General features: G+C 45.5%; 1 protein-coding gene and 1 long non-coding RNA gene across 2 annotated transcripts in view; one reads left to right on the forward strand and one right to left on the reverse strand.

The window, feature by feature from the left end:
• LOC135387568 (uncharacterized) overlaps positions 1–27,951 on the reverse strand; it is a 72,209-nt gene that overhangs the window by 12,928 nt on the left and 31,330 nt on the right. The window lies entirely within an intron of this gene.
• On the forward strand, positions 5,224–27,755 carry LOC135387565 (beta-1,4-mannosyl-glycoprotein 4-beta-N-acetylglucosaminyltransferase-like). The gene is made up of 2 exons (XM_064616702.1): positions 5,224–5,335; positions 25,989–27,755. Exon 2 carries the CDS (start codon positions 26,093–26,095, stop codon positions 27,506–27,508), a length of 1,416 nt encoding a protein of 471 aa, XP_064472772.1. The 5' UTR covers positions 5,224–5,335; positions 25,989–26,092; the 3' UTR covers positions 27,509–27,755.

Below are 27,951 nucleotides of genomic sequence, written 5' to 3' on the forward strand. Positions count from 1 at the left end.
CAAAATTGGACGGGAGAAAAGACCTTCGAATTTTGACCCTAAAAAACACCAAGGGGTTAGGCTTACCATTTTTCTCATTTTCAGCGAAAAAATAAAAGTGCTCAAATCGTGCTAGAATGGGGAGCGTAGATAGAGCAGGATCTCGGCTTTCGTCTCAGCACAAAATTGGACGGGAGAAAAGACCTTCGAATTTTGACCCTAAAAAACACCAAGGGGTTAGGCTTACCATTTTTCTCATTTTCAGCGAAAAAATAAAAGTGCTCAAATCGTGCTAGAATCGGGAGCGTAGATAGAGCAGGATCTCGGCTTTCGTCTCAGCACAAAATTGGACGGGAGAAAAGACCTTCGAATTTTGACCCTAAAAAACACCAAGGGGTTAGGCTTACCATTTTTCTCATTTTCAGCGAAAAAATAAAAGTGCTCAAATCGTGCTAGAATCGGGAGCGTAGATAGAGCAGGATCTCGGCTTTCGTCTCAGCACAAAATTGGACGGGAGAAAAGACCTTCGAATTTTGACCCTAAAAAACACCAAGGGGTTAGGCTTACCATTTTTCTCATTTTCAGCGAAAAAATAAAAGTGCTCAAATCGTGCTAGAATGGGGAGCGTAGATAGAGCAGGATCTCGGCTTTCGTCTCAGCACAAAATTGGACGGGAGAAAAGACCTTCGAATTTTGACCCTAAAAAACACCAAGGGGTTAGGCTTACCATTTTTCTCATTTTCAGCGAAAAAATAAAAGTGCTCAAATCGTGCTAGAATGGGGAGCGTAGATAGAGCAGGATCTCGGCTTTCGTCTCAGCACAAAATTGGACGGGAGAAAAGACCTTCGAATTTTGACCCTAAAAAACACCAAGGGGTTAGGCTTACCATTTTTCTCATTTTCAGCGAAAAAATAAAAGTGCTCAAATCGTGCTAGAATGGGGAGCGTAGATAGAGCAGGATCTCGGCTTTCGTCTCAGCACAAAATTGGACGGGAGAAAAGACCTTCGAATTTTGACCCTAAAAAACACCAAGGGGTTAGGCTTACCATTTTTCTCATTTTCAGCGAAAAAATAAAGGTGCTCAAATCGCGCTAGAATGGGGAGCGTAGATACAGCGCGACCTCGGCTTTCGTCTCAGCACAAAATTGGACGCCTGAAAAGACCTTCGAATTTTGACCCTAAAAAACACCAAGGGGTTAGGCTTACCATTTTTCTCATTTTCAGCGAAAAAATAAAAGTGCTCAAATCGTGCTAGAATGGGGAGCGTAGATAGAGCAGGATCTCGGCTTTCGTCTCAGCACAAAATTGGACGGGAGAAAAGACCTTCGAATTTTGACCCTAAAAAACACCGAGGGGTTAGGCTTACCATTTTTCTCATTTTCAGCGAAAAAATAAAGGTGCTCAAATCGCGCTAGAATGGGGAGCGTAGATACAGCGCGACCTCGGCTTTCGTCTCAGCACAAAATTGGACGCCTGAAAAGACCTTCGAATTTTGACCCTAAAAAACACCAAGGGGTTAGGCTTACCATTTTTCTCATTTTCAGCGAAAAAATAAAAGTGCTCAAATCGTGCTAGAATGGGGAGCGTAGATAGAGCAGGATCTCGGCTTTCGTCTCAGCACAAAATTGGACGGGAGAAAAGACCTTCGAATTTTGACCCTAAAAAACACCAAGGGGTTAGGCTTACCATTTTTCTCATTTTCAGCGAAAAAATAAAAGTGCTCAAATCGTGCTAGAATGGGGAGCGTAGATAGAGCAGGATCTCGGCTTTCGTCTCAGCACAAAATTGGACGGGAGAAAAGACCTTCGAATTTTGACCCTAAAAAACACCAAGGGGTTAGGCTTACCATTTTTCTCATTTTCAGCGAAAAAATAAAAGTGCTCAAATCGTGCTAGAATGGGGAGCGTAGATAGAGCAGGATCTCGGCTTTCGTCTCAGCACAAAATTGGACGGGAGAAAAGACCTTCGAATTTTGACCCTAAAAAACACCAAGGGGTTAGGCTTACCATTTTTCTCATTTTCAGCGAAAAAATAAAAGTGCTCAAATCGTGCTAGAATGGGGAGCGTAGATAGAGCAGGATCTCGGCTTTCGTCTCAGCACAAAATTGGACGGGAGAAAAGACCTTCGAATTTTGACCCTAAAAAACACCAAGGGGTTAGGCTTACCATTTTTCTCATTTTCAGCGAAAAAATAAAAGTGCTCAAATCGTGCTAGAATCGGGAGCGTAGATAGAGCAGGATCTCGGCTTTCGTCTCAGCACAAAATTGGACGGGAGAAAAGACCTTCGAATTTTGACCCTAAAAAACACCAAGGGGTTAGGCTTACCATTTTTCTCATTTTCAGCGAAAAAATAAAAGTGCTCAAATCGTGCTAGAATCGGGAGCGTAGATAGAGCAGGATCTCGGCTTTCGTCTCAGCACAAAATTGGACGGGAGAAAAGACCTTCGAATTTTGACCCTAAAAAACACCAAGGGGTTAGGCTTACCATTTTTCTCATTTTCAGCGAAAAAATAAAAGTGCTCAAATCGTGCTAGAATGGGGAGCGTAGATAGAGCAGGATCTCGGCTTTCGTCTCAGCACAAAATTGGACGGGAGAAAAGACCTTCGAATTTTGACCCTAAAAAACACCAAGGGGTTAGGCTTACCATTTTTCTCATTTTCAGCGAAAAAATAAAAGTGCTCAAATCGTGCTAGAATGGGGAGCGTAGATAGAGCAGGATCTCGGCTTTCGTCTCAGCACAAAATTGGACGGGAGAAAAGACCTTCGAATTTTGACCCTAAAAAACACCAAGGGGTTAGGCTTACCATTTTTCTCATTTTCAGCGAAAAAATAAAAGTGCTCAAATCGTGCTAGAATGGGGAGCGTAGATAGAGCAGGATCTCGGCTTTCGTCTCAGCACAAAATTGGACGGGAGAAAAGACCTTCGAATTTTGACCCTAAAAAACACCAAGGGGTTAGGCTTACCATTTTTCTCATTTTCAGCGAAAAAATAAAAGTGCTCAAATCGTGCTAGAATGGGGAGCGTAGATAGAGCAGGATCTCGGCTTTCGTCTCAGCACAAAATTGGACGGGAGAAAAGACCTTCGAATTTTGACCCTAAAAAACACCAAGGGGTTAGGCTTACCATTTTTCTCATTTTCAGCGAAAAAATAAAAGTGCTCAAATCGTGCTAGAATGGGGAGCGTAGATAGAGCAGGATCTCGGCTTTCGTCTCAGCACAAAATTGGACGGGAGAAAAGACCTTCGAATTTTGACCCTAAAAAACACCAAGGGGTTAGGCTTACCATTTTTCTCATTTTCAGCGAAAAAATAAAGGTGCTCAAATCGCGCTAGAATGGGGAGCGTAGATACAGCGCGACCTCGGCTTTCGTCTCAGCACAAAATTGGACGCCTGAAAAGACCTTCGAATTTTGACCCTAAAAAACACCAAGGGGTTAGGCTTACCATTTTTCTCATTTTCAGCGAAAAAATAAAAGTGCTCAAATCGTGCTAGAATGGGGAGCGTAGATAGAGCAGGATCTCGGCTTTCGTCTCAGCACAAAATTGGACGGGAGAAAAGACCTTCGAATTTTGACCCTAAAAAACACCGAGGGGTTAGGCTTACCATTTTTCTCATTTTCAGCGAAAAAATAAAGGTGCTCAAATCGCGCTAGAATGGGGAGCGTAGATACAGCGCGACCTCGGCTTTCGTCTCAGCACAAAATTGGACGCCTGAAAAGACCTTCGAATTTTGACCCTAAAAAACACCAAGGGGTTAGGCTTACCATTTTTCTCATTTTCAGCGAAAAAATAAAAGTGCTCAAATCGTGCTAGAATGGGGAGCGTAGATAGAGCAGGATCTCGGCTTTCGTCTCAGCACAAAATTGGACGGGAGAAAAGACCTTCGAATTTTGACCCTAAAAAACACCAAGGGGTTAGGCTTACCATTTTTCTCATTTTCAGCGAAAAAATAAAAGTGCTCAAATCGTGCTAGAATGGGGAGCGTAGATAGAGCAGGATCTCGGCTTTCGTCTCAGCACAAAATTGGACGGGAGAAAAGACCTTCGAATTTTGACCCTAAAAAACACCAAGGGTAACCCCTTGGTGTTTTTTAGAGTCAAAATTCGAAGGTCTTTTCATTCAAAGTACCCAAATCATTCTAGAATCGGGAGCGGATACAGCGGTGATGGCGCCACCCGTGGAGGTCGCGGTGCAAGATAGCAAGTACATATACAAAGGTAACATAGCCGAAGCCCTGTGGCTGCACGTTGAGCACATATGTTTATAGTTTACTTTCTAGCTTGCACTGCGGCCTCCACAGGTGGCGCCGTCACCGTGGAACATTGATGTCTGGCCGAGACACACTGTTAGCGCTGACCCAAGATCGTTTGACTTCCCTACGTCGGGCTGACGAACTCCAAGCTGAGGGAAACAGCTATCTTCGGCTGGGAGTGCACGATTAAATCATAAACCTAGTTTCTGTTCCCACCTCCGCACCCCCACCCGCGAAAAAAAATTACTGGCTATGCCCGTGGTGCAACGTGCGATGGCACGCGCGCAGAAGCCCTACTTAACTACCTGGCATCCGCCACGTGTAGCATGTCGCCACACAAACACAGGTTGCATGCAGGCTGTCTCACTTCACGTGCAACTCTCCTGCCAATAATTCACTTCACGGCTTCTTGAGTTTGTTTGAGTTTGATTTTAGAAGAAAAAAAAACCGGAAGATATTGAACTTGTCACTGACGAATTCTGCTACTTCCACAATGGAGATTAAATGAATGAAAGGAGAAAGAAAACTGAAAAGATGAAAAGGTAAAAATAGAAAGACATCACCCCTCCCAGTCACCGAACTGTATATGCGTAGTTACATCCCCTAGAAGTGGGCTGCGGTGCAAGAAACTAACAGGAACGGGGAACTCGACGACACATGCCTAGAATGCGGTCCTAAAATACAGATTCTATCTCACTGCTCACTATGAAGTTGACAAGCGCTTCTGTTCTTCTTGCGGCTTCTTGTTTTGCAGAGCTTACGCTATTCATGCTTACTTTCGTGCCTGGATTCCCCGCACGCAACTAAAAATCCTCGCGTTAGCCTCTGCAGGGACGAATGAGGATGTGCTGGTTGTTATTGAAAAGCGAGGGCCGGTAACATGTGGACTGCCGACCAACCGATCGTCCCAAGTGGGTGAATGAGATGGAGGGAGAGAAGGGCGGGAGAGGGTGGAACACGCTGGATGGCAGCGTGCGTGTGTTGAGCTTCAGTATGCCGGTTGCGTTTATGGTGTGCGTTCCTCCTCCTCCCGGAATAACTATGTAGCATCATTGCTCGTGGTGGACGATGCCGCTAGAAGGTAGAGGAGTTGCTACTTCTGTAAGTAAACCTTGTGAGCATAAGCTGTTTCGCTTCAAGTAGCCGTTCAGACGCTGTTACAATCAGGGGAATTAATCTTCATCTCTCGAGTGGTCTTGTTTGTTCTTTGTTTTTTTTTTTTGCTTTTTTTTAAATTAACTTTTGAAGATGGCTTTCAAGCAGTAAGGGAATCTTGCTGCTTGCTTTCAGTTCAGTTTTCTTTTCAACTTCGGACTCAGCTGTATTTTTATAGTTGGCTTTATTGTTACACGATTTTTTGTGACCGCAGATATGTGATTGACATATGACTGAGCGAAAAAAAAAATACCGTCCATTAGTTTCTGTCCAGCTGATCACATAATTTCTCGACAATGCAGTGAGAAAAAAATCTCGGGCGTTATTGTTGTTCCCGTTATTCGCACTGTGGACACACCGACAACTAATGGAGGTTTGCAATCACTCGTGCAAATCGCAGAACACTGCATTCTGAACAGCATCCACGTACTTACTTCGACTCCCGGCATAGCTATTAGTCACCGCGGCAACCTCAAGTTTACTTTACGTTTCAAATGACTTTGCGCGAAACGACCGAGAATTAATTCAGTTGAAGTAGGCAACTGGGCGTTGTGAGGCGTTTGTCTTGCTATGTTTTATTGCCACATCCACTACAACGTTACTAAAAATTATGCATGCTAGATTCCGTCACCAGAAGTTCGCTCACTCAATGTACGCCAGAAAAGAACGGCACGTATCGACCAAAAGACATTATTTATAGAGTACATACTCAGCACAAGGTACAGTAAAAAAAAAGTACGTTTTGGGGTCGCAATGTTTGAAATGATTGTAACCGTTACTGAAGCGTGCTGTTCGAAAGCAGTTAGAGTTTCTGGCACAACATTCACATCGTTAGTGTACAAAGTATTTTTTCTACTATCCTTAGTGTACTAGTAGTTGTCTTAACAAACAAATTAAGTTTGTTTATTTCTTCGCGGCCCAGTGTACTTTTTGCGAATATCACTTCCTTGCGATCCGACCTCTCGCCCTTTTTACAAGTGCCTGAAACTGTCTTAACATGGCGGTTAAGTGGTACCCATTGCTACTTGTGTTTCCCAGGCCACTTGAGTACGCAGACGAAATGAATTGTGGGCTGACAACCAGCGGTCTACAGGGAACGGCGTTGGCGACCGACTGCGACACTTTCATTTCCATTTTATTTCGTTCGCCACTTTGATCGTTTTTTATAACATGAGCCTACTTCTCATGGACACATCTTCTCATGTCACTCTGGGTGACAAAAGATGTGCCCCCCAACAGCAATAGCTCTAAATGCAAGGTAAAACCACGACGTAATGCTCATTCTGTCATTATTGTCACCTGAAACAAAAATAGAAAGAAGAAATCGTCTTTTAGCTTCTGTCGTGGTTGATCGCATAATATATTGAAAGCGCACTGAAAAAAAAAATGATAAGTATAACGGTGAGCCTCGTTATAGGCTGTAGGAATGTACAAAGCAGATTCAGCACTGGAGCAAAGGCCTATCCACTCTGAACTGATGTCCAACAACGCTATGTCATGTCGAGCAACTACGAGAGACTCTCCGAACTGTACAGCCGTTTGATTCCTTATGATATTTGCGTAGCAACCGTCCTTAACTTTGCTAAAGCGTTTTTTTTTATTTTCCTGTCAACGCCGCGAAGCATCTGTGGCTATGAGCCGTGTCCAGGGGTGGACAAATGGAGGACGGTCGACAGTTGAAAGGACTGGTAGATGGTGGCGACACCTGTCCGAAAAATGCGGGGAAAAAGCAAGAGGAAACGTCAGACAGTTCATATGCTTACCAGGAGCGGTCGTTTATTCACGAAGATACGGTATAGCAATAATAATGTGTATTATGTATTATTATAGTAACGTAATAATAATAACGCCATTGGGCTTTATCGCTATATATATATATATAGCGATATACGAGCGCTAAGCAAACATAGCGATGACAGGAAACCGGATGATAACTTTACGCTACTTGTGTAAGAAACAGGTGCTACTAATTATGTAGCACCTGTTTCTTACTCAAGGAACAGAAAAAATAGCACCGGTTTTCTTTTGTTCGCCTGTTTATAAAGTGCTAGTGAAAGCTTAATTTTGAACACCCTGTATATATATATATATATATAGCGGATGTATATATTGCAGTATCAGCGTAAACTGCAAGGATATAGCCCATTGGGCTATATCGCTACATATATATAGCGATATAGCCCAATGGCGTACCCGTAACTCTCTGTGCCCACATTTCCAGCTTATGGGACGGAAAATATACTTCTCAGGATATCCTATATACAGAAGAGCCCAATTGTTATTTCTCGTTCCGTCGGATCTAGGGCTGTCGTATTTTTAAGTTGGGCCACACCCGCAACAGGGAGAACCTGCTCATAGAAAATTAGTTTCGGCCGCAGGCTTTTTTACGTTGATAGTGCAGTTGGGAGATCATCTGCTAGATATCCTATTTAAGGTTGACTGCACCGCTGACTTGTATTCTCTACGAAACAGGGGTGGTGGCTAAAAAAAAAACTACCAAAAAATGACTACAAAAAACAAAACAATAAAAAACTAGGGTTTAATAATAATTGGGGGTTTACGTCGCGAGACAACTGAGATCATGAGCGACGCCACAGCGGTCGGTCTGTGGATTGCTTTTGCCCACCTGAGGGTTCTTTAACGTGCGATGAAAGCTCTCATCACACGGCACCCCGTATTTAACGTCCCTCGCGGAAGACGGCGTGTCCGAGCAACTAGTACTCTGCCACCAAGTTGCTGGCGTCCTCGGCCGGGTTGGAACCCGCGACCTCGGGATCAGAAGGCGAACACGCTGCAGACTTAGCCAAAACTAGGGTTTATCGGCTCCCTGCGATGTCTCAGGCCTCCCGCGTAACGAGACAAAAAAAAAAAAAAAAAAAGAAGAGCGCAAAACCAAGTTGTATTGGATGAAGCAATTAAACATCGCACCACAAACCTATCATTCAATTGAACCAATTTATAGTGGTAAAAGTTTGAGTTAGCGTACAGCGTCATGAGATAACAAGATAACATCTGTTTCTCACCTATCTTCGTCCTATCTCATAATACATCGGAAGATATAACCCCCGAGATCGATAACCCTAAATATAACGCATTGACTGCTTGATGCCTCCATGTCCTGCGGAATACCTATGACCCTTCTTCGAATTCTACAGTTGAGAAACTCGCAGAGAGCAAAGTGTCGCTTTGAACAATATTCTCGGTCTCCTTTCTCGTCCCAGTGACAAGGTGAAGTGTCAAGGTCAACGAAAACGAAACGCCAAGAGTTATTATGGTGTTTCAGTACACCGGAAAGTGTTCACCATAACAGTTCCGAAAACACGATAAGCCAATCACCTTCTTTCTTTGGAGCGAGTGACATCACATTGCTAAGTTTGAATTTGATAACTTAATTCCTTTATCTTAATTTGTTTATTTCGTAGAATCTCTCCTCAAATGCTTTCAACGCGGTGCTGTAGAAGATCTAGAGCACATTCGTCTCCATTGCCCACGCCTTCCCGAACCGTACTCTGGGGATCCCTTCACGACTCTCGCCTCCTCTCTCTCACAAAATTGCTTTGTCCCTGGCCACATCCATCCCACCAATGCTCTGCCCTCAAAGTTCTATCAAAGTTCTATCAAAGTTCTATCAAAGTTCAAAGTACATCGGAATAATTCTACAACGACAACAACTTGATGCAGGGAATGAAATAATGAGCCTCTTCACAATAAGGATCCAAGTCCTATGGTGTCCAGAAATGTGAAGATGAGGTGAAGGTGAAGGTGAGCCTCTTCACCTTTTTGGACACCATAGGACTTGGATCCTTATTGTGAAGAGGCTCATTTTTTTCATTCCCCGCATCACGTTGTTGTTGTTGTTGTAGAATTATTCCGATGTACTATAGAACTCGTCTCTTTCCAATGACAATAAGCGCCAACGATGCAGCGTAGGCGCAATGAACTCTAGGATTGATATAGTCTATTGTGTCCATCCTAGAACTTGTTAGTACTGCGCTAAAATCTCAGCTTAGCGCCGCGAAGTTATCATGACCACTGAACAGATTTTGAGGTATGAAGACAGTACAGTAGAAAGGCGTTGGAAGCTTAGTATATGCTTCCTGGGCTGACTTCAGTTTCGAATGTCGACCTGGAGAACCAATGGAGAAAAATGACACCTGTGCTCACAGTTGGCCGGAATTACACCGGGCAGTCAAGCGGTGGGGACTGGACCCTATACCGGTCTCCAGGTTTTCAACCTTGATGATATCCGCACAATAGACTCAGCGCAGCTGGTGATATAGGGCTCAAAACTCACCACCTTCCACGCAGTCTACAGCATGACCAAATCCTCACCATTTACGAACGGGTGCGGTATCCACACGGGCCACGCTGCTGTTCAGTGGCCTAATTTCTGCCAGCACATCAGTAAGTGGCTCATCGGCAGGCAGATGCGGAGAGCATACGTGAGAACCGGGAACGACGAAACTTTCAAAACGCCATACAGAAGAAAGGAAGGAGGTTCTTTGTTTTCCTGACTCGGTACTTTCTCACGCAAAGTCGAAATAAAAAAGCGAGACGGTATACGCATTTATAATCCATCTTGCCAAGCTTTCAACTTCTTTCCTGTTCCACATTTTCTTTTCCTCCCCACATCACCATGCATGTGAGCGAAAGCAAACAAAAGGCAACAGTCTGTCATCCTTTTTTTTTTCGTTGCAGATTGTTATTCGGTTACGCGTGTATGAGTTTGTTTCGTACTAGGAATTAGAAACGGTGGCTCCAAAGTTGAAAACTTGGAGACCGCTAGGGTCCAGTCCCACTCTTGACTGTCCAGCGTAATTCCAGCCAACCGTGAGTACAGGTGTCGTCGCAATTCCCCCTGAAGTCGGCCCCGGCTGCTAAGTGATCCCAGCTGGCTCCCACTGCTTCCTGTTGTCTTTTCCCAGGATGCGATCTAAGGTACACTCTTAAAAATGAACTTCACCGCATAGCACGGTCCTAGCCAACAATCATCTCGAATGATATCGTTATCTGCCCTGATTTGTTGAAAACGGGAGGCGTACGCCTTTTCTGTGACACTTATGCTGTTCATAATTGTCACAAAAAAGGCGTACGCCTCCCGTTCTCAACAAATCAATGCAGATAACGGTATCATTAGAGGTTATGGTTGGCTAGGAGCGTGCCCTGCGGTGAAGTTCATTTTTAAGAGTGTAGCAGGATCGAACCCGACCGAGGACCAACAAAATCGCAGCTGGCCAAAATAGCAGCACACAGACCGGCTACCGAGCGGCTATGTTGATATCCGCAAGCGGTCTGAACATGATGACGCATACATAAGTTATCCGAATCCGAGGGTATCCGCTTATATGGGTGGATAATGAAGATCTCAGAGGTACAATCCTGCACTCTTAAAAATGAACTTCACCGCATAGCACGCTCCTAGCCAACCCTAACTTCGAATGATATCGTTATCTGCCCTGATTTGTCGAAAACGGGAGGCGTACGCCTTTTTTGTGACACTTATGCTGTTCATAATTGTCACAAAAAAGGCGTACGCCTCCCGTTTTCGACAAATCAGGGCAGATAACGATATCATTCGAGATTATGGTTGGCTAGGAGCGTGCTATGCGGTGAAGTTCATTATTAAGAGTGTGGGGCATCCGTCCCCGCTCTTACGCAACGAGCCTCTCTTGCTTCACTTCGAAATGTATCCTGATGAACGTGACCTATCACGAGCAGTTATTCTCCAGTTACGACGGAGGTGCTATTCACGCGTGCTGCCCACATAACGGTCAAAAGATATGTATCGCGAGACCTCATCTGAGACACATGAACGAAGTCGCAGTAGGGAACGCCGCTATCTACGCTGAGCAATAACTTAGCCTCTTTCCTTGCGAATAATACTTGGGCGTTGGTCCACGGAGTCTTGCGAGAATGCCCCCCCTGGTGGTCTACATTCTACGCACGATGCATATGCACGCGCCGGCCCGTTGTTATTGCAAGATAGATTGTATAGATCCGAACAACACATGGCGAAACGGGAAGTCACTGACCAGTTCGGAAAGATGTCTTATCTGGTGTAGCTCCCAGCGGGCATAAAAACGAAGAAAAATGGTGGGAATTGTGTTGCTCGAGAGGTGGTGTGTGTTGGGAAAGGTATAGAAACTAGAGTGTTTGTCTGCTGTCAACTTTTCCTGGGTCCGCCTTTACCCTAATCAAAAAGATAAGACCCAGTTTGGCTCAAGGCACGTACCGAGGTCATTGTTAACAATATCGTACGTCACGTCAATTAATCACAATCAAGGAGTCTAATGCCGCCAGAGAACTGTGATCATGAGCTTCGCCACAGCAGTCGCTTCATATGAGACTAAGTTAATAGCGTCCTTGGCCGGGTTCGAACCCCAAACCTCGCGTAAGTGTGCATATACGCATTCAGGAACGTGCAACACCCTGCACTCTATTTGCAGTGCTTACGCTTCGCAATTTCATTCAGGATTAGAGTTTGGTTAGATCATTATGCATGGGAAAATCCCTGCTTCTATTTTGCTTGAAGCGAGTTAACATTCCCTGAACAGTATCCCCCGAGGCACATACGAAGGCCGGTACGCTTTGCAATAGACGAGTTCAGAAAATCCCAGAGTGCTTAGCGCCGCTTTGAACTGTGGGAGTTTACTAATACGAAAAAAAAACGGGTGGCTTCCAAACTGTTCCGATTTCTCCCGTACCGGTCCATTGTCCACGACGTGTCAATGTCAGCGAAAGCGAATTGTGAAGGATTATTATTCGTTCCTCCGCTCAGCAAACGCCCAGGGTGCAATGCGTGCGCAAAGAGCACTGGGATTTTCTGAACTCGTCTATTATCTTACGCGGATACGTCGACCTCTTAGAGCGTTCATGTTTCATGTGCCCAACTTGACTAGAATTACCTCGAATTCGTGCAGAACAGCTACACTCTTAAAAATGAACTTCACCGCATAGCACGCTGCTAGCCAACCATCATCTCGAATGATATCGTTATCTGCCCTGATTTGTTGAAAACGGGGGGCGGACGCCTTTTTTGTGACAATTATGAACAGCATAAGTGTCACAGAAAAGGCGTACGCCCCCCGTTTTCAACAAATCAGGGCAGACAACGATATCATTCGAGATGATGGTTGGCTAGCAGCGTGCTATGCGGTGAAGTTCATTTTTAAGAGTGTAGGAGAAGAAAAAGATCCACCCATCTCCATCTCCTCCATAGTATACCTGGTAAAAGCTATATACTGAAGAAATGCAAGCAAGCCACAAACAAACAAAGCAACTCTGTGCTTTTGTTACGTGAACGTGACCTGAACTACGTAATCTCGGGTGCCTTCTTTTTTTGTCAAATGCCAGTGCACAAGTAGGTCGTATAACATTATAGCAAACCGGACGGCCAAAAGGCGCAGTCCGGCCATTCTTGACCTGACAGCCTTGAACTTGACATTGATGGACGCCCAACGCATTTAATGCGCCAATGTTAGGCGTACAGCATGCTGCGAATGCAGGTCAGACCGCTACGTGTATAATTGTGTACAGCTGGTGCCGTCGCAGGTGGGTGGAAAGAGACTCATACGTTGTTACGTTACTATTTTTGAGTAAGGAATGCATGAATAATAACAGAGAAAGCATAAAAAAATGGTTACATCTTTACGCAGCCATCCTTGGCGGTAAATTTGAAATGCCATTAAATCTTTGTTGAGAACCATTTTAATATTTTGTCAAATCGTTTCTCATATTTCTTTCCGCTTGTTATAATGATGGTTACACAATCTCAGAGTAGCGCAAACGCAGTTTGGTAGTCATGTGGCTGTGACACGTGACATGTCACATGTCACCCTATAAAGACATGGACGGGCCTACACGGTACTTCGCACTATAAATCACTTTAATACGAACGTGCGATGAATGAGGCTCGTGCACAACTGCCATATGACGTCACGCGCAGCCTTTGAGCGCCTTGGAGCCACGTGACGTGGGAAAACATGGGGATGCGTTTCAGGCGTCTTACTGCGGGACGAATCAGGCAGCAGCGTGTGTTTTTACAACTTCCTCTCGAAATTGCACGCATTCCGCAATAACTCACGGCATGGCCTCCTACTATGACTCCTGTGCGGCAATATGTTTTCCAATGTCACGTTTGGCCGCACGCTCATGATTTAATTATGTACAGGGTAGTGAAGATATGTGAAAAACATGAAGGCAAGATGAAATTTGACGCGGCGAACATTGAGCACGTCCTAACAGAATGTGAGCTCTGCGAAACGGAGAGGCGGCAACCCTGTGCTCGGTTGAGTACTGCTATAGCAGACAGACATACAACCTGGCACGGTTTTTCTTGGCCCATGTCAGAGCCACATGCAACACCGTCGATGTCTTCTGATGTTCTTGGGGTTCCTCTTGTCTACCGGTTTGCCCCAGACGCTGTAGAGTCGTACTCTGTTGAGTTGAGTTGACAAGAAAAAATGGAGAAATAGGCACTCATTACGAGAGCCGGCTACTCCAGATCACATACACTGTCACATACACTGTCAGCACTGCATGACTGTCAGCAGCACAGTCATGCTCTGTATGACTCATTACTCAATGACCATGCTTCGTCATGTGTGTGTGTGCGTGTGTTCTCATATCTTACACCTAATGTTGCGCGTGTAATGGGGTGGTCCCCTCGGGTGGCCGGGGGGACACAGCACTTACGCGTTGGTGGCAGCCTTAGCTGCTTCGCGGTTAGAGCACAGAATAAGAAAAGGACATGTCTGAATGATCTACCATGCACCGAGAAGCTACGCTGAATGTCCAGGTATAGACTGTCCTGAAATGGAACGCACAAGCGAGACGAAAAGATGTAATGACAGACAATCATCTCGTTCTGACGGTCACAAGTAACCCTTTCCGAAAGAGAACCTTCCTCCAAAATATACGTAACGACCATCTTCACACACAATTTCATGCACGAGAACACCTGCTTGGAAATGTAGGAAACAGATATAGAAGCTTGTTAAGTCGCGGATACTGGTCACGACTGTACATCAAGTATACGTTGTTCCCTCACGGCCGGAATATAGCCTACATCTTGGGATGTGGGTCAGCCTCGAAAAAAAAAGTATCGCTGTTACGAAACTCGAATGGTTACGGCGTCGCCCGCCTTTATTTGCTGTAAATTTTCCTCCTTGTTGACGCACAAAGAAAAATATGTTTTTGTGGGCGGTTATTTTGCTTCCCTCAGAACGGCTTTGATATGGACGGTGCCTTATGGTGGGCGGGGACGACCCTGAAGATCTCTCGCGGTGTTCTTGATATGTTCGCTGAGAACAAGGTCGTGTATGGAGCAGCGGGCGATCGGGCGATTATTATTATTCATTGCTCGATTTACTTATTTTTGTTTTTCTGACATTCTTGTTGCGTGCACTTGTGCGTTCACTAGCGATAGCTGGAAGGAATCAAAGAGAGGAAGCAAAACGCACCAGGAGCACATATCCTGCGCACTGGCGCTAATGATAGCTTTCTGACAGCCTGTCTTCAACAGGTGCTTCGACACTACATGCAGTGGGCGAGACAGCCATCCGTCCAGCCTATTTTTGACATTGCCACCGTGCTCTCGGAGCCCATCGCTGATGCGTCGCCAGGACTGTCTTTTACGTGCTGCGTGGCAGAACCACGGTATACACTACGTGTTCTGCGTAGTATTTTACATAGGCATGCTTACGTATTTTTCTTTTTTTTTCTTTTTTTTTTCGTTATTTTGCCCACTTATAATAGCACAAGTCAGCGGAGCCTCAGCAGATATTTTCTATAAGGTACTTATAAATACACTTTGCAGTACACTAGTTGGTTTGCAATGCACTACCTATAATGCACTCTGCAGTGCATAGAAGTGACTACGACGTCGGAAATATCGGATAGGGGTTCGTAATAACGGGTTGTAGCATATCACGGAAGGGAAGAAAATGGACGTTGTCTTCGTCAAGGAAACGGATTGCCTAACAATAATACGGAGTTGTCTTACGCATAAGGTAAGTCCGCCTGTATCTGTGGCGACAGCCGCCGAAAAGAAGTAAGAGAAACACACATAGCTTAGTGTAACGTAATGTCAATGAAGATATTTGGGACCAAAACTTTTTTCTAATTAAATGAATTTCGCACACAAAATGAAATGGGTACCACTTCATGGTGCTAGAAGCGCAAGGAGCTTGCGTTTTGGATTGCGGTGTCGAAACCCTATCCCCAAACTCTTCTAGCGTTGCCTACATTTATGTCCGCTGTGCGCTCCGTTTATTGGGTGCGCTAAAATTATGTTCCCTATTCTGAAACACCCTTAAAGGTGGTGTCCGAAAAAAAAAACGCAATTGAACTGAAAGGTGCGACCGGAATATAGTGGGTGCCCGAAATACATGTAACCGGAACCTTCGTTTTGAAACAGTCGGAAACATTAGAAAACGAATTTAATTGGCTTTTGCAGCCGGCCGCGCGCTCACGGCTGAATTCAGGCAACAGTGTGCGAACCGACGTCACTGGAGACGGTTATGAAGGCAGGCTGTCCGTCACAAAAAAAAAGGTTTTCCGACTCACAATCTGTTGCCGAGCAGTCGCTAGAAACATCTGCGTTCATGCTTTCGGTGGTATCGGATCGCAACCACACTCTTAAAAATGAACTTCACCACATAGCACGCTCCTAGCCAACCATCACCCCGAATGACAACGTTCTCGCCCCTGATTTGTTGAAAACGGGAGGAGGAGCCTATTTTGTGCCATTATGCACGGCACAAAATAGGCTCCTCCTCCCGTTTTCAACAAATCAGGGGCGAGAACGTTGTCATTCGGGATGATGGTTGGCTAGGAGCGTGCTATGTGGTGAAGTTCATTTGTAAGAGTGCAGTCTGACGACACCGCCAGCTGAGCGACTGGGAATCTCGCCAGCAATGGCCGATTACGTCACGCAGAGTAGGCGACGCAGAGTAGGGCCGTTTCAACCGAAAGCTGGCAGTTAGTTTCGAATCCGATGTTTTATGGGAAAAAAAACACGAACGAATGTTGCGAAACTTCTTTTTGTGTGCGTTTTCTTCTTGGAAGGTATCCCCAAGTGGATATCACATTAACATCAGAATTCAGGATTCCTCGCGGACACCGCATTTGACACAGCGCCGACCCTGGAGAAAGCAACGTTTCCCCATCACATACCTCTTCCACATTGCTACCGTCCTCAGCGAGTTACATTTCTTTTTATCATCTGTCGTGCTCAGCCATATTCCTCCGTTTGAAACAAACCGGAAGTCAGTATCTATTCTCATTTTTGTTCCTGACAGCCCGTTCCGTTTCGCGTCTCCGATTACGACGTGAATCGAATCAGTGGGCAGCTACACTTTCCTCATTTTAAAAGTCGCTCTCCCATGCACGGAAGCGCGAATGTGCGGTCATACGTTGTTACAGACTTCCTTTTCAACGTCTAATTACTGCTGTGCCCACGGGCACTCCTTGAGGTTCAAATTACCCTATGGCAAGTGTTGAGACGGGTGATCTTTTTCTGATGTCTGCGAGGACAAAATACAACAGGTGGCCTTCATTTTATGCATCGCAGGGTGCCTATATAACGATACTATAGTATTGCACGTGTCGGGGAATAACGGATGTTCCAAAGTGTAGACATTACACGAGCATTAGCGTATGTACCAGCAACAACAACAACAACAAATGAAGGAGAAGTGATGATGACACAGAGAAAGCGCACACAGTAATCACTGTTTAAGCCTTCACTGTCACTTCACCGCATAGCACGCTCGTAGCCACACATCATCATGACGATTATAATATCATTGTGTCCTGATTTGTTAAAAATGAGAGGAGGCGCTTATCCGGGACACTTTATGCGTGTCCTTGATACGCGCCTCCCCTTGTTTTGAGCAAGTCAGGACATAGAAGGGTATCGATCGGAATGGTGATTACTGATTAGCTAGGAGCGTTCTATGCGGTGAAGTTCTGTTTTAATAGAGACTGGGAGGTGCACCCGGGTTCGAATCTGAGCGCCGGCTGTGATGTCTGGGTGTTTTTCCTGGGTTTTCCTCAGACGCTTTAAGACAAATGTTGGCACAGTTCTCATGTGAAGTCTGCCCAGGACGCACGGTTCCCCCTGCTATAGTCGCGACGTCTGAGCGTAGCCGACTACGGCAAGCACCATGATCATCATCAGCAGCAGCGTCACTGCCACCACCACCGCCACCATATTTTAACAGTGATATAGGTTGCAGGTATAGCTCAAACTGTACCCTGGCTTACCGTTTGCGAGTTTTCGACTAAAAGAAACGTTCACGCTCGTCCCAGCACCTCCACTATGAACAACAACAACGCCCGTTTTTCTCCGTTTCAATGTCATTCTCGTCATTGGGCAGTAGAAAAAGAACGAGAGACCCGTAATTGAGTCAAGCAACGGGGGCAGCTATATACCGCCGTCGGTTTCAGCGAGTGAAGCAAAAACTATTTCTAACAGCCCCTTTTTCGAGAGAACAAAAGATATCTACAATTGTTATTTCTAAGCACGTTCACCCGTGCATGAAACAGAGTGGCTGCCAAATTAACGGTCGCACACATAAATCAGAGTACGGCCCTTCTTTTGTGTTAGCCATTGACGAAAAAAAGGTCGCTTCTCTCAGCGCTCCGCCACGCCCCCGGAAGCCATTGTTAAACTACTCTTAATATCAGTGATCAGATAACAAGCTGCCCAGAAGCCAGTGCGGTCATTGACGGTTTTTGTTCAGTCCGACTGATGCATTGTTCTCTCCGGGTGGGATTGAACTGTTGCCGTTCTTGTTAGGGAATTGGTTTTCCGTGCTAACTTGAGAAAAAGGCAAAGATAGTGGATATATTTCTTGGATTTTGTGATGTGTGGACGGATTGAGGAGAAGTTTTCTTTTTAGTAATATTATTATTAGTCTCTGGCAGCAACGCAGAGCTACACTCTTAAAAATGAACTTCACCGCATAGCATGCTCCTAGCCAACCATTATCTCGAGTGATATCGCTCTGTGCCCAGATTTGTTCAAAACGGTAGGCGTACGCCTTTTTTGTGACACTTATGCAGTTCATAATTGTCACAAAAATGGCGTACGCCTCCCGTTCTCAGCAAATCAGAGCAGATAACGATATCATTCCAGATGGTGGTTGGCTAGAAGCGTGCTATGTGGTGAAGCTCACTTTTAAGAGTGTACTGCTACTCACCGTGCCGGCTTCGCGTGTTTTCGATGTTCATCGAAGTATACAGCGAATGAAATGCGACAGTTAGGCTTAGCGGGGCGGACGCGCTGCACTTTAAAAACTGAACCTCCAGCGCATAGCACGCTCTGCGCCAACCATTGCCACGAACGATAGGTTTATCGCTTCCGATTCGAAGAAAGAAGGGGGAGTACGCCTTTTTGTGCCAATTTGGATACATGATAATTGACACAAAAAGGCGTACGCCTCCCTCTCTCCTCGAACCACAAGCGAAAACCCTGACATTTCTGGCAACGGTTGGCGGAGAGCGTGCTATGCGGTGAAGTTCAGTTTTTAGAGTGTGGAGCAACACGAGATGAAGCGACGCTGGTTAGTTTATGGCAATTTTGCATGTAACGCCGTTACAGTAATAGATACTTTTTTTCGGTATCGGAGTGCGGATCGCGATACTCTTTTTCAAATCGGTATCGGAAAAGTGTTTCCGTTACAAATTTACGTCAACGCGACCTCCGTGTCGTTACCGACACCGATACTTTTTAGTCCCCGTTAGCCCCGAGAGGAACACGTTGGCGAGGGAACAGCAGGAAGAGCTGGGAATACAAGGGAGAGGGTTAGTGTGCCCTGGACCGACTTCTTGGGGCAACTGTAATGGCGTCTACCTGAAAGGCCCTCCCGAAAATTCTGTAAAAAGCCTAGTACCGCGTAGTATAGAGTTCAAGCCTGTTAACAGCATGTAGCATTAACCACCACCAACGAATGCATCGTGGCCCATCGAAGAAGACACTACAGTCGCACCTGTTACTTCTTCTCGAAGGAAATATTTCTCGTGACCAGAAACGCATAGCACCAGACAAGTCGGAGACTGCCCAGGGGAAAGACGTCTCCATTATCAATTTGCGTGTAATACAGCGAGTGCGCAACAATGCAGCCTAGATGCTCAATGACAATCATTCACCGTTAGAAAAAAAAAAGTATATACTAAACAAAGGCTCATTGACATACACACATATCTAGGACACTGCTCTAGAGCGAACACACCCGTTGTTTTTCTTTCTCATTTGCAGAGTTCATAGCACAGTCAAGAGACAGCCCTGTTTAATGGTGGTAATTGAATGAGCCACGCCACAGTGGCAAGGATTAATCTGTGCTACAATCTGTGCTCCGCAATCAAGTTGCAGGCGTTTCTCGGCCGGGTTCGAACTTGGAACCTTGGGATCAGTGTGGATGGGGGGAGATATGCTTATTATATTTAAAAAATATATATGAGGGAAAGGTTAGCCTGCTCTACGGCGGCTTGCTATTTCCAGGAAATAAAGGGAAAGAAAGAAAGACAAACAAAAAGAAAAACAAACAAAAAAGGAAAACAACCACGAAATTGATCACAGTTCACCCAGAAGGCCACAGACCCGCAGGAACTGAACAAGTGCCTTTGTCACCTGACTACGTTGTGTGTGGGGCCTAGCAGCGTATAGCTACAGGGAAAAGTCCGAAATCCTGAGGCGAGCGATGCGCGACCGTAGGAGAAGACGATGTTGGTGGTAACGGGTGTAGTGGAGCAGCAAGAGCGGGATGTCTCCTTCAACATGAGTAGTTACTAAAACAGATTCACCGGGACCGCCCCGCAAAGCTACAGGGTTCTTAAAGAGCTGTTTTCCCAGAACAACAACAACCGATAAATTACTGATGATGAATGGGGAAATTTGACACATGAGGTGCGGCCCACTACCCAAACGCACAATGGACGGAATGAGACGCGTCCTGATGATGTTTCCACAACAAGCATCACTAATAAGTACACGTTAGCTGCAGCTGTTTGCGCTTTTCCGTCCATGATAATAGTGAGCGTTAGTGCACGTACGCAATCGCCTTTGTGTCCGTAAGGGATAGCATGATCTTTCCGTGCACTGCGCGAAGCTCTCTTTACGTGTTGCGCGTGCGCAGAACCACCACCGCTATCCTCTACTTACGTAAAGGCGGTAGCGTACGACGCAATGAAACTTACTAATAGCGAGTTTGAGTATACCGTTGTTAACTTCACCGACAACATGCGATAACTGATGTTCTGAGGCTGGAACAACATGGAAAGCCTTTCTATGTTGTTCCAGCCTCAGAACAGCAGTTCTGTCATGTTCAACAATTGCGGCTTGCGTCGATCCTGTCGTATGAATGTGTGTATGAGTGAGCAAAAATGTAAGAGTGAAAGGACGATGAGTGAGAGAGAGTGGCTGGTTTGTCCCTTCAGATGACGCGCCCTTGGAAGTCGCTGGGGAAGTGTGTTAGCTTAGCTCAATTGGTAGAGCCCTGGACCGATAATCTAGAAGATGTGGGTTCAAGTCCTACAGCTGGCTAACCTTCAGTGACTTTCATCTTTCACCGTCAAGTTACCGTACCTACCGGAACCAATGACAGCGTGCGTGACGCAGAATCTTATATCTGCTGATTGGGTGCGGTAGATGCGGTAGCCAATCGAGCTCCCGGTAGCGGTATACTAAAATTCTAATAGCCAGTTTCAGTTAATCGTTTTCACTCAAACGATTCGTCAACGGTATCGGGAAGGGCCTATGAGAAGAGGGAGTCACGCAGAATAGAATCCTCTGGATGGGCAGCGGCAAAATCGTTCGCGAACCGTTTCCGTGAAAATGGCTTACTAAAACCAGCTAGTGAAAGAGACTAGAAAACACATCGGGACCGATAACGCTTTCATAGCGCATTCGCACGAGCGTCGTGTTTTTTTTTGTTTTTTTTTCGTACGTGAAAAACGGACACAAAGACGATTCCATTCGTGTGAATAAACATCCGTGTGCAATCCGCGCATCCGTGTCTTTTCCTCACTACCAGGCCAGTTAATTATGCGAACAAAAAAGAAAAACGAATGTGTAGATAGCACCATAGATCGTAATGAGCACGTGTGTTGTCATTTTTTCTTTTAACCGGGAGAGCGCTGAGCATCAGAGGACATGCTTCCATCACTAGCTATACGAGAACGGAATGGAAGATACGCATACATTGTGCGCGTCAAACGATCAGTACCAGTTAACTATTGTAAATGTCAGCATCGTGCATGAAGTGCGAGTTACAAACCGATAAGTTGATAAGTGATAAGTTGATAACAACAACAAGCTTACATCGCTATTACCAACCCAGTAAGTATATAGTCGATAGACAAATAATTCTGTGATTGGAAAAAAGGCGACAACCATTGTTCGGCGTGTCGATTTTCGTTCTGCGAACTACTGCTGAGATATCACGGTATTTCGCCTGAAGGCATCGCCGGGGGAAGATGGTAAGTAGATACCTGTAATGATATATGACGGAGGCTAGTGTCGCCTGGAAGCAGCTCCCGATTGCAGGACGGCCACGGGAGACGATTCCCTTGAGATTTCATTGACGTTGGTAAGGCTCAAGAAGAACCAGAAGGCTGGCACTTCCGTTCTCTTCACGAAAGTTGGCCGGTCCCGATAGGTAACAGTGAGGAGCCAATCCGGCTGCACTGGCTGTGCTACAAGTGAATGGACTGCAGCTTCGCGATAAAGATAACAACGAAATGTGCAGCAGAGGCCCTGTTCAACGCTGAGGCAACGTCGATCTTGGATCTAGTAATCCAGATGAAAGAGTTCGATCGCAAGCTTACAGCGATAGCGTTACTGCCGCTGTATACTGCTGGCACTTAAGCAATGCATGAGCTCGATGTCTATAGGCTTCTTCTTGAAAAGTGATCTTTGATGAAAAGTGGCTGCACGAACACAGAGAATGGAAACAACTAACGCCATATAAGCCATTCCGCGAAAAACATGTTCTTCTAATATTGTGCATGCCCATCCGATTAAAGACGTGAAAATGTGGTTCCGTGATAATGCATGCGCTCACTTTCTGCAAATAATATATAGTAAGAGACAAGCTGAAAAAAAAAGTGAACTTGTCAGCCTCACATCACAAATTCATAAAATTTCGTTTCCGTGACCGTGTACATACGAGAGAGGATTATGCGTATGATGAAGGAAGCACGCAGCACCGTCCCACGATTGTTATCTGATTATTAATTCGTTGTTTCCTCCTGAGATCCTCCACACTCTTAAAAATGAACTTCACCACATAGCACGCTCCAAGCCAACCATCATCCCGGGTGATATCGTTCCCTTCCTTGATTTGTTGAAAACGGGAGGCGTACGCCTTTTTGCGACACTTATGCAGAAATGTTAATTGTCACAAAAAGGCGTACGCCTCCCGTTTTCCACAAATCATGTGAGAGAACGATGTCACTCGGGATGATGGTTGGCTTGGAGCGTGCTGTGTGGTGAAGTTCATTTTTAAGAGTGCAGGGCACTAAGACGAGGACCGAAAAAGAAAAAAAAAATGAATCTTGGAGACAAGCTTTGACCGGCTACGAACGACGACGAGCATTTCGAACGACCTTTAGATATAGCAAGGAAACTTTTTATCTATACTCGAAAGAGGCTCGAATTTGGGGGGCAGGAAGTTTGCTGCGTCCAAGCTACGCTTTAGTTCCTTCTGAGCTACATGATGTAACAGCCGTTCCGCTGAAGAAATTCACTTTCCTGTACGAGATGTCCGTGATTAAGCGTCATTATTTTTTAGTTATTTTTGCCGATGTTCCTGAGGGTGCTTCAAAATGTTTAATGGCGTATGATATGGTACGTCCGTCGGCCCGTATACCGTGACATACATTTCACAGAGACTGTTGCCGAGATCGAGGTTCCCACTTTTTATGTCGTATCTTCTGTTTTTTCCTCGCGATATGTGTGGGTTGGAACGTGACCAAGGAATGACAGCAAGTTTTTTTGCCGTTGAAGAAGTTGTTACGCACGTCGTACTTCTAGAGTGTCCCGTTCACCGATAAAACCCCTGTGCCGGGGAACAAGTCAAAAACGACACAACACACAGGCACAGACTGACGAACAAGGATTTATTATTGTCAAAGCTGCTTTATATCCTGAACCATCAGGAGGTTGCGTGTTGTGTCGTCTTTTGACTTGTTCCCCGGCACAGGGGTTTTATCTCTTTTAAAGTATGCTACACCGAACAGCCCAATTTTTTAACCATTTTCCGTTTACCGAGATTTGATTAAGATACACTCTTAAAAATGAACTTCACCGCATAGCACGCTCCTAGCCAACCATCATCCCGAATGACAACGTTCTCGCCCCTGATTTGCTGAAAACGGCAGGAGGAGCCTATTTTGTGCCCCATTATGCACGGCACAAAATAGGCTCCTCCTCCCGTTTTCAACAAATCAGGGGCGAGAACGTTGTCATTCGGGTTGATGGTTGGCTAGGAGAGTGCGGTGTGGTGAAGTTATCCCTCCGCGCAAACCCCTGAATTATTTCGCTCCTTTCCGTTTGCATTTTTACATCTTGCCAGTCTGAGTTCAGGTGGTTAGCGTTGTGTTTGGGCACGCTACGTGGATTTATATGCAGCAATGTCATTATCCGCTTCTATACTCTTAAAAATGAACTTCACCGCATAGCACGCTCCTACACTCTTAGAAATGAACTTCACCGCACAGCATGCTCCTAGCCAACCACCATCTCGAATGATATCGCTCTGTGCCCAGATTTGTTCAAAACGGTAGGCGTACGCCTTTTTTGTGACTCTTATGCAGTTCATAATTGTCACAAAAATGGCGTACGCCTCCCGTTTTCAGCAAATCAGAGCAGATAACGATATCATTCGAGATGGTGGTTGGCTAGGAGCGTGCTATGTGGTGAAGTTCATTTTTAAGAGTGTATACTCCTAAAAATGAACTTCACCGCATAGCACGCTCCTAGTCAACCATACACTCTTAGAAATGAACTTCACCGCGTAGCATGCTCCTAGCCAACCATCATCTCGAATGATATCGTTATCTTCCCTGATTTGTTGAAAACGGGAAGCGTACGCCTTTTTTGTGACACTTATGCGGTTCATAATTGTCACAAATAAGGCGTACGCCTACCGTTTTCAACAAATCAGGGAAGATAACGATATCATTCGAGATTATGGTTGGCTAGGAGCGTGCTATGCCGTGAAGTTCATTTCTAAGAGTGTAGCCTCGAGTTATATCGTTAGCTGCCCTGATTTGTAGAAAACAGGAGGCGTACGCCTTTTTTGTGACACTTATGCTGTTCATAATTGTCACAAGAAAGGCCGGCGCCTACCGTTTTCTACAAGTCAGGGCAGATAACGATATCATTCGACATTATCGTTGGCTAGGAGCGTGCTATGCGGTGAAGTTCATTTTTAAGAGTGTAGCAAAAGAAAGACTGCCTCGATATTCGGTAGAGAACAGGAGTTTCTGCTCGGAGTCATCAGTGTTCATGTATCAAACAGCGCGATGAGCAATTTACCAGAAAATTTCACCTTTGATCTCTCGACGAGTTTTAGTCCGTATGTATATACACCGTGAATGCTGTTCATAAGCGACCACTCACTCAGCAACCGAGCGAAGACAAACATACGCGCAACGCAACACAGTATTGCGCCCTTGTTATGGGAGAAGTCACCATTCGACGTCAAAGTCCACGTCATGTCCCCATGCATATTACTCGCGTCCTATCACGTGTGATATTACAGTAACGGGATACTGTCAGCGGAGGTTGCTTCCGTTCAGCGACGAGCGAGCTGCTCGTCCGGACACGAAAAACGCTATTTGCCTACGTGACCGAGATGGGAATGACTCAGTGACATCCACATACTTTCCTTGACTTCGTGCAAGGCCTGAGACGAAAGTCCCGCCTGCCGAGCGAACTGAATAAATAAATTAGAAACAATAATGCGCCGTTGTCCGGTGACCCTAGCGGTTCACCTTCAGGACGGATCGTCCGAGTTTGCAAGAACAGCCCACGTGCGGCGAAAAGTTGGAATGCGGAATAATTGCCTGGTCTAACAGGTTGTTTCCGCGTCTTCTATGCGTGATCGTACGGAAATCGAAATAGGAAGAGGCATCTGCCGGAAAAAGATGACCTGTTTTGTTCCGTTGATTCGACCGGTCACCGAGGTTAGCCACTTTTATTGCCATCCCTGTTCGGGTTTCGCGGAGTACACTGGTTCTTGCGCGTCAGCAACATCGTACAGCATGATGGCGGCAGTTGTGCGCACGGTAATGATATCAGTAATTGAAGGGTGGCTCTGTTTTAATGGTTGTATTGTTTGTCAGGATTTGTACGTGTTGTGCTGATGGAAATACGGCCATTTGTATAGGAATGGGATAATAACAATCATGCAAGCTGCCCTATAGAGCTCTGTTTTCTCGCTTATAGGAAAGTTGACCTATGTTTGGAGCTACTACAGAGTCAGGAGAGTTCAGATGATTTCGAGTTATCAGAAAGAGTTCTCTGTCTGAAAGAAACAGTTGAAACCTAGCCACAACAGCAACTAACCAACGGCCATTTCGTCCATTGCAGGACCCAAGAAACGAGGTCAGTCCACATGACCGACGTTCCCGGTCGATCTCGTCAAGGATCCGGAAGGAGTTCTTCACCGCGATGGCTAGTCCATTACGCGTCTGATGAATGCGTCAGTGATAAAAACACTTCGCGTCCTCTTTCTTCCTTTCGTCTGCACAGTCTTCCTGATTGCCCACTTCCACCAGAGCCAACCCTACCTACAACCATCAACCAAGATCACCATCACCAACGACAGTGTTCAAGCCACTGTGCCCGTGGGCATCTCCCGTACCCTTACACCTACTGGAAAGCGAACCAGCTACACTCGTCAGCTGCATGTTGATAACAGCTTCATGAATGGCAGCACCTCAGCAACCGTCAAAGATTTCCCGTTCCAGCACTATGACCCTGTGAATCCCCCACTGTTCATACTGAAGAATGACACAAAGAAATATTTCGTGAACTTTTCCCATGGCACATGCTTCCTGAGGGGAACTAATCTGAGTTCGAGCAACCGAACTTGTGTCTGCCTTCCACGATGGTCTGGTTCCGATTGCAGCGTCCCAGAGGCTGTTTTGGCATCACAAAAATTCAAGAGGAAATATACGAACAAGTCTATAAAAAGGCGATCTTCTCCGAGACGGGTCATCAACGCCCTCAACATCAATCACGAAATGGATATGTTAGAAATAAGGGTTCACGAACTCAATGACGTTGTCGACGTTTTCGTGATATGCGAGTCAAACTACACAGCTTACGGAGAACCGAAGCCCCTGTATCTCCTAAGAAATCTTCGGAACGGTTTCTTGAAAGAGTTCCAGCACAAGATAGTTTACGTCTGGCTGGACCACTTCCCAGAAGGCGGAAAAGAAGACGGTTGGATCGCGGACAGTTATTTGAGAACTTTTTTATGGAAACAAGGAAAGACACAACTCTCTGGGCTTAGAGACGACGATTTGTTTATTTTAACGGACGCGGACGAGATTCCGCGAGCGGAAGTGGTTGCCTTCTTGAAGAACCACGACGGTTTTGGCGAGCCCATCTCCTGGAGGCTCCGATGGCACGTCTTCGGGTTCTTCTGGTTGAACTTTATGGAACACGTGGAGGTTTCCGCAGCGTGTACCATAAAGTATCTCAGAGAGGCGCTCAAGGACGATGCCATTAATGTGCGAAGTGGGAAGTTGCCGAAGGATGCGCAGCCATGGCAGAGAGCCATGATGGATGAATGGACTATTGGTCAGAACAGGGGACAGAACGGTGGATGGCATTGTTCTTGGTGTTACAAGACAGAGGATGTGAAAATTAAGCTGGTGTCAGCTCAGAAGAGCGATGGTACACGTTGGGGTGACTTTCCGGAAAAGATGGAAACGAAATATCTCTTATCATTGGTGAAAGAAGGACGGTGGTTCAATGGGAAAAAGATTGGACTGAGAAGCCACGTTGACAGTACGACGACACCGGCCTACGTGCTGGCACATCCGGATAAATTTTCGTACATGTTAGCTCCACCGGGTGAAGTTTTCATGAAGCGGTCATGAAACTGGTGAATGGTCTGCGGATAATGGGAGCAACAGTGAGTGCGAGTGACATGTAGTGAACGGGTACATAATCATACGGTGTCTTACTAGTTAAGAATTCTGGACAGATTGTATTTACATCTTTTTAGTCCATATGCGCATAGGTTTTTAATATTATACTCTTTTTAGTTTTGGCGACGATGCCATACAACGGAAAGAGGTCATGATTAAATGGTTTTAACGATCTAAACAGTGCGTGAAAACTAACAGGCACTTAAAGGCCTCAAGATAGCTTATCAGCTTACTAAGAAAAAAGTTTCAGGACGAGACCCGCTAAGCCACTTTCGTCCTGAGGCTTCGTTTTCTACTTTTCTATGTTATCATTCTGAAGAAATTTTGCTCTTTAGAGACTGATTCGTGTTGTGTTTCGGGATCTCGCTCGACGAGTTCATGTTAAGATGGGA

Source organism: Ornithodoros turicata, chromosome 3, assembly GCF_037126465.1.
Source record: "Ornithodoros turicata isolate Travis chromosome 3, ASM3712646v1, whole genome shotgun sequence".
Lineage (NCBI taxonomy): Eukaryota > Metazoa > Arthropoda > Arachnida > Ixodida > Argasidae > Ornithodoros > Ornithodoros turicata.

What these genes read in the sequence shown, in the direction of transcription:
- LOC135387565 (XM_064616702.1), top strand. Translation starts at nt 26,093, where the DNA reads ATGAATGCGTCAGTGATAAAAACACTTCGCGTCCTCTTTCTTCCTTTC.